General features: G+C 36.7%; 1 protein-coding gene across 1 annotated transcript; it reads right to left on the bottom strand.

The window, feature by feature from the left end:
- Window positions 1-1392: 1392 nt before the first annotated feature.
- LOC122015273 (GTPase LSG1-1-like) lies at window positions 1393-7204 on the bottom strand. Its single transcript, XM_042572071.1, has 7 exons — window positions 6841-7204; window positions 6528-6629; window positions 6351-6437; window positions 5824-5917; window positions 5124-5180; window positions 2780-2859; window positions 1393-2694 (listed from the first exon to the last, which is right to left on the bottom strand). The coding sequence occupies exons 1-7, from the start codon at window positions 7068-7070 to the stop codon at window positions 1536-1538; spliced, it is 1809 nt and encodes a 602-aa protein (XP_042428005.1). The 5' UTR covers window positions 7071-7204; the 3' UTR covers window positions 1393-1535.
- Window positions 7205-7841: the final 637 nt, after the last annotated feature.

A 7841-nucleotide genomic window follows, 5' to 3' on the forward strand; every position in this document is an offset into this window, starting at 1 on the left:
AATATGTTTTTGTTGATTTTTCAGTCTCGGTCTTCCGCTCCGTTTTCGCTCCTCTTGGTCTGGGTCTTCTATTCGCTTAGGTGATCTCGACCATCCAAAATAGGGCTCACCCGAACCCAACTTCCGGCCTTCTTGAGCAAACTTCCACTTCGGCTTCTCGTCCCTCGAAAGCGTCGCGTGCCTCCTCGTCTGCCAGCGTACTTTTCCGCAGCACCGTGTCACTCGGACGTACTGAGCCTGTCGTCTCTCTCTCTCTCGTGTCGTCCTTCTCGCTAGCTGCCTCTTTTGCTCAATTTCTTGTGCTCCTAAGTTTCTGCACACTTAAATACAAGGTTAAAAATCAACAAGACTTAACCTGACTTGGTTGATCACATCAAAACTATCTTAGGATACTAACAGATTCAACGTTATCTGATCTAGTTAATCATTTTTTTCCAAACAAACTCGTACTCATAAAAAAAAAATCAAATCAAACTTGAGCAATCATTTCAAAGGCTTGGTTAATTTTAAGCTCAGCTCAATTTAACCCAGTCACCTTATCAAACAAATTTAAACACTCCAAAATTCAGCTCACTTATTTGTTCTGCACAAGAGTCTTGAATATTTTACTAATCAATTTCATTAAAATCTCTAATTGTCTTATCATTAGTGCAATCACTTATGTCCCCGGGGTTATGGTGTCATGGTAGGATATTCAGATTGTCACTCAGATACCCACGATTCGAATCCCAATTACGACGTATTTGTAAAAAATTTTCCTCCAAATGAAGGACGTAACCAGAAGATGTTAAACTTCTGAGTTAACCACCGTATGTGCTTCCCGATTTATCCTGATGATCGATAAAAAAATTTCATAGAACTAAATTGATCACTCTACAAATAATTAATGATACTAACTATTATCATTTTTTTAATTGTGCAATTACTTATTTGTTCTGCACAAGAGTGGTGGATATATCTCAACTACCATCTCCCCACCGCCTCATCAAACTTGGCACTCTCTTAATGACCATCATAATCACTCATTAACATTTTAGATACTCCCCACACAGAAAGGTCTTCCTTCCCTCTTTACTAATGACCAATCATAATCATCCGAGTGTCTAGAAAAAAGAAAGATCTCACTCAGTCTTTTTTTTGCCCCTCAAAATGAAAACACAATCAATGTCTAGTTTGTAGAACATAATTAGGTTTCTAGATGTACTTTAATGAGAACAATGATTGAACAGCTAATGTTAAAAATAAGTGCATTTTTAAGACGAGAAAACTTTCAACCTATGGAATGCTAAAGAGAAGCGCATTATTAACTATAAACATCCAAGACAACTAGGCTAAAGTCAAATAAATCATGTATACCTTTTGCAAAGCAAGGTTCACCCCCAGGAGCAATCATTTGAAGAACACAAAACATAAAATAAACATAAATTTCAACCAGAGTAAATACAGATTACAACTAGTAAGGCATCCGGATGCATAGGTTATACCTGCCGATTGTCCTGCAGTTTTCCTACATCGAGAAAAATCAAACATGCTTATTATCTATTGGGTGCCGCAATGCTTGCCCAGTTAACGGCAGACTTTTGGAACGCTCTAACAACCGGCATCCCATCTCCATCATCATTTCCCACCCTCCAGGAGCGATCTTTTTTCCTCTGAGGCTTCTTTTGACGCTTATGGGAAGAGGTTGCGGCTTTCTTCTTTGCTACCGGGGCATTTTTTGATGCTAATGCACCAGCCAACTCAAATGATTTGAGATCATCCAGAAGATTGCTCAGAGAATGTTCTTGGGCACCAGCTTCAACATTTGTACAGTTGCCATCTGGATCACAAGCATTTGGTTCATCATCTGATGAAAAATTTGAATTGACAATGTCATCTGCTTCATTCACTTCTGCATCTTTATCTCGAGGTGGCCTTTCATAATGAGAAAGCCTCCCATCCACATAATCTTTCAAGATTATTCGTGCGGCTTTAGTCTCATCTGGCAGCCCACTTGAGCTAACATAACCACGAGATGAGCAATATGCCCTAAGCAACTCAGAAGACAACGGTGGTCTTGATTGTCGTTCATAAGACTTTGGCCTTGGCAAGGTGATGTTGTATGTGTTCTCAATGACTTTCCGGGGAACTCTATCAGCCACAACTTGCACTGCCTCCCTATGCTCAGTCATCCGATCAATGGGCAGAACTCCAGATGCAATCATTTCATACCTTGAGCTGGAAAACGAAGGAAACACCAGACCAGGGCAGTCACAAAGTATAAGCTCATCAGAGATGACAATTGTTTGGAAATGCTTCGTCTTACCAGGGGTAGAGGTTACACCAGTCCTCTTTTGTCCAACTAAAGCATTTATTGTAGAGCTTTTGCCAACATTAGGATAACCAACAAAACCCACAACTACTTGCTTGGCAATTGAATTCACATTGCTAGTTTCTAAATGTTTTCCACCTCTATTATCATTATTCCTAGACTTCCGTGCTGTGATAACTTCTGCTTCAGACTGCAAACGAACCAAAATCTCTTCCCTGCCATATATTTTTGTATCCAAGTCTTCTTGGATGGGTTGTTCTGGCGTTATCTCTTCTTTAAATTGATCAAGAAATGGTTTGCCTTCCATAGCAGCAGAAGCAGCTTTAGCAGACCAAAATACGAAAAGAATATCATGCTGATGAAAGTACTCTGCCCAGTGACGTCTGCAGGATTCAAGTAAAACAAAGAGCATATACTTCAGATTGATACTCTTATGTACAAAGGATAACAAGGCCAAGAAAAACCCACCTCACACTGATTGGTAGAAGATCTGCTTTATTGACAAGTAGAAGTGTTTTTTTGAGCTCATCCAATTCTCTTGCATATTGCTGGTCATTTGCAATAAATTCTATTACTATAACCACAAAGTGGCAGGACAAGTGCATAGATCAATCAGTTTAAAGCATATATTTGAAGGCTGTAACAACATTGGATCAGTCCCATCAAGTGAAAAGGCAATAATCTTGCTATTCTATGATGCAATATAATTAATTTTGAGGATATCAGACAAATACCACTACCATTGTAATATGATCTTGGTTATGTCTAACTACCATTTCCAATATCTGTCTGGTCCAAACTAAATTTTTTCCAAGGAATTAGACTACCTCCATGAGACAGTCAGAAATTGGTCGAGAAGCCTGAATCACCTTAAATTAAGTGAAATAATAAGAAAAATAATGGCTAGAATCGGATCGATTAAACAATTTCTTGTAAAAATCTAATGGTCATATCCAATTGAAATGATCGCAAGAAAAGCTTTGCAAACTGCTAAGGCAGAAGGATGGTCGGACAACAAGAAGATCAAGCAAACTCATGCATTATCCAAAAGGGACACAAGCTCGTTGCACAATTTCATTCAAAGTCATGCATATGGCGACAAAGAATGATGGCTGTGGGGATGGCAATTCACTCCATAACCGTTATTTCATATTAGAAGCTGCATGAGATTCACAGCAAGGTGGTCCATGAGTCTCTTTGGTAATATAATCCAAGGTCAAGTTATTTACTCGACAAAATCTCTCTATTCCTATATGTACATATTGTTTGCAATGTGTGGTCTCTCATTTGGTTGTCAACTACTCCTTTTAATGTCATCATAAAAGCCACTTGTAGACTGTCATGTAATTTCATATATCCCACCATAACAAGGATGCTAGTAGAATCCATAATTTGTTGGATTCCATCTATCATGCCCTTCTATGTTGCTTTGCCTCTAATAATTAGAGTCAATTAAATTATAATTTTAAATAAAAAATTACAAAAAAAAATATATTACAAGCATCTCAACAAATTTTCCTTATTAATTGCAAAATAAGTAGCATGCATAGGATAGAGAATTGATCCCTGTAGCATTATAATGAGATCAAGCCTTATAATTTTTCTATGCCTAGAATAAATAATGCTCACAAGACATCTAGTGATAGAACTAGTTTCTCCATGTCTATAAATTCTCGATTAACCACTAGGAGTTGAACTTGGACTAACACAACTAGAACTGAAATAGGCACAGCTAAAAGATATTGGTACATGTCGATGTCTTCAACTTTGCACTCTCCCCTCCTTTTTGTTGTTATTGGTGCTTGAGTGGTGTTTCCCATCTTTTCCTCCTCTCTCTTTTGATATTTCTTTAGCCCCTATGGTCTATATGCAGGATCGAAAGATGAAGAAATCCAACCGTCTTGACCGACTTCAGTCAAAACAAACGGAGAGACCAGCATATCTCAGCCAATACCACTTAAATTGTGTTATTATGCCCATTAAAATGCCATTTATCCAAGCTCATGCATATTGTATATGTCAATGGTCAAAAAGAAGCCTTCCGTCATACCAACCAATACCAACTGCCACTTGAAATCAGGTTTAGGAATTTGTTTAAATTGATATATTCCTAGCCATTGAATTAAATTTTTTCTGGAATTGAAAAGTATACAAGTCAAATCTGCGTAAACAAATTGAAAAAAAAAACAGAAATCAGCTCTTCGTATAGATGAGGAATTAATTCATGACTAGACGTATTGTATACTCTTGCATCAATGCATAGCATTGCCTTGGAGAGGAGAAAAACACATACACACACTAGACTGGCAGTTACCATAACATTGGGATTCTTTGGGAGTTGAGAGTGAAGTTGTACTGACAGAACTAGTTTCCTGCACATGTACATGATTTTGAGCTCCATCGGACCTCAAAAGCATGTTTACTAATCAATGGAAGCATGATTGTAACCGTATCCTTTTCAATGGATGGGCAACCTGGCTTTAGTTTCTTTTAGTAAAATACATCCTGCGCCTCCAGTGAATTGCTAAAATCTTAAGCAAATAACCAGATATGTCCTGGTTCCCAAGATTAGAGACTGCCAATTATGTGATGTTTATTCCACAATTCATTTGTGTTTAAATAATATTACAGGAGATTCAGAAAGTGACATCATGAATTTCCCAATAATATTGAGATTAAAATCTGTAGGCATGATCACTGAACTGAGAAACTAAACAATACTTGCAGTGCAGAACTTTGCAAGACATAGCCACAGACGTATAAAGTTTACCAACAAAAAAAGAAACATTGCTCTAAAAAGAATAAAACAAACCTCAAGGTCCGGGCATCGATAAAATAGTGGATCCCGAGCATCAACCACCATCACAATCTAAAAAGTTGGATTCAGTAGTATTAGTTTCCATCAGATATTTCATGAAAGATAATCACACCTGATTGGAAATAATTCTGCAAAGCTGATAATGTAACTGAATAAACAGAATTTTTACAGGAAATATACAGATCAACCAATACGCTTACCATGATTGAAGAGTTGAAATACATTAAAACCTAACCAATCTTACATAGTTGATTATTTTCAAACAACAATACATTATTCATGTGATTAACTCGACATATGAATCAAACTTTTTAAACCGACACACAAGCTACAAACTTTCACATGCAAGTATCACAAAGAAAAAGGTTAGATACAAATAAGATGGTTAGTCAGCCAGAACTATACTGTAAAAATGTTCGCCTACAAAGAGACCAATTTCAGCATCTAAGGTCAATAACTTTCTTGTAGTTAAGGTCATTTACTTCCTGAATAAAATGTAGACATATTCCAACAGAGTGGATATTATGTAAATTATATTGCAAATTTGCAATGCATAAGAAAGCTATTTATCTTTTCAATAAATTCAAAAGATTTCAAATAGATAGAGATTGCAACAAGAAGTTGCATCGAGTACTGCCACTAAGGGGAAAAAAATAGTTGTTAAATCTAAATTCAGAGAGGAAAAATCACTTACCAGGTCACTTCTTTCAAGAACTCTCCAAAGTTGTCTCCAAATGTCCAGATTTTTCTCAAAAGGAGTGAGTAAAAGTTTCTCATTCTCCTCAAGTCTACAAAATAACATGCAAATGTGAGATTCTGAAACCAAGAAAAACAAAGTACAAGGTTCCAAAAGAAAATAACTACGATGGTAGAATTTCATGCAAAAGGTTGGCCCAATCCAACCACTATCAATCTTGGCATACAATGAATGGTGGTCTAGGTTGGTAAGCCAGGCTATGATGTATGATTTCAAGTGCGAAAAAATATTTATGACTACAGTCCTTTCTAAAAAGGAAACTGTGGTTTGTACTTTGTGATACTGGTGGCAATTTACAAAACAACCCAAGCTCTGCTGATACACAGCACAAAATTCAATGTGGTGGAAAGCATATATGAGCAAAATGTGCTATCAAATTCCAACAATAGTCAAGAGATGCATCTTAGCTAAAAAGGAAAGAAACAACCAAGAGAATATTGTGCTGTGCCTATGAAAAAAATTACCTTGCGAGATTTCTCCGCCATTCTAGAAAAGCCTTTGTTTCATTAGCATCAAGCTCCTCCACAGACATCCGAGCATTCCAAGGTGGCCTGAATCCAGTGAAGCATTTAACATGTGGATTAGACACACTTCACTGTAGAGAAAATGCAAAGTTAAAACAAAAAAGCATGTAATTGCACCTGCGAGGAATCCGGAGACTGCTAGCATACAAAGCTTCCTCCTGTTTCCTCAGATTTCCTCTCTCCTCTTCCATCATTTCATCCATGTTCATGCTAGAGTCTCTGTTCCAGACCATATAAAAATCATCAGCAAAGAGTCACAGGGAAATTAGACTATCAGAAGGATAAGCGAAATGTAGACAGAACGATCCTGATCCTCCCAGATAAATAAATAAAAAATGACATTTATTAAGCTCTTGTACCTGCAGAAGAAACAAGCAAAACTAATTCATTAAATAATAAATATTAGACCATCAGGAGAAGGAAGACGCACATATTAATTAGGACATTTGCGGAGGGATTATCGAAGGAATATACGCGATCGGCCTCCGCGGCTTTCTCTAGGACAGCATCGATGTCGCTGACGTCCGTGACGGATTCGAGAACCCGCCGCTGCTGGAGGTGTAGGGCGCGGCCCTTCTCCTTCGAATCCCGTACCATCTGGTTGTGGTTCTTGATCAGAGCTCGGCCCAACCCGTCAGCTGCACCCTTCTTCCCTCCCATTCTCCGAATACTGCTTCGATCGGCTCGCCGCCGGCGCTATTCTTGGGAAGGTGCGATCAACCCTAGTTTTTTTTTTCGGGGTTTCTTCCGACGATGGGAACCGTTGGTTGCGCCGTCGAGCCTCGTGGCAGTGCCTATATTATAATTATGGAACATTTCAAAATAACCCAAAACTTTACTAGATTATTTTAAACACGCCTAAAAGTTTGCAATTCTCGAACTGCCACCCAAAGATATGATTCCATAAGTTTGTACCAGTTCAATTTTCTAATTTTTTTCATATATTTTAGTAATTAATTTGATAACGACGCTATGGTGAGAAAAGTCTACTACAACAGAGTTTAATGTTATATTAATAATTCATATAAATAATTTATACAAGAATTAATAAAAATTAATTCTTGATCATTCATCACAATTTAAGAATTGTTAGGTATACCTACTAGCTAATCGGACCTTTTAATAATTAACATTTGATGAAATTTAAAATTAAATTCTCTTAATTTTTTTTTACTATTTAATTAAAAATCTTGATCTTTCAATAATCTAACTCTCAATTAATTTAATGAAAGCTCAAAATTAAGTTACATCCTTTTTTTTCTTATTATACAGAAAATAATATTAAAATTTATTAATCATTTTAACTTATTAGGATTTTCAAATCATAATAAAATTAATCATTTTAACTTATTAGGATTTTCAAATCATAATAAACGCATAACTTAATTTTAACTATATGCATCATTTCTTCTCACCGTCTCAATATTAATT

Source organism: Zingiber officinale, chromosome 8B (assembly GCF_018446385.1).
Source record: "Zingiber officinale cultivar Zhangliang chromosome 8B, Zo_v1.1, whole genome shotgun sequence".
In the NCBI taxonomy this organism is placed as follows: Eukaryota; Viridiplantae; Streptophyta; class Magnoliopsida; order Zingiberales; family Zingiberaceae; genus Zingiber; species Zingiber officinale.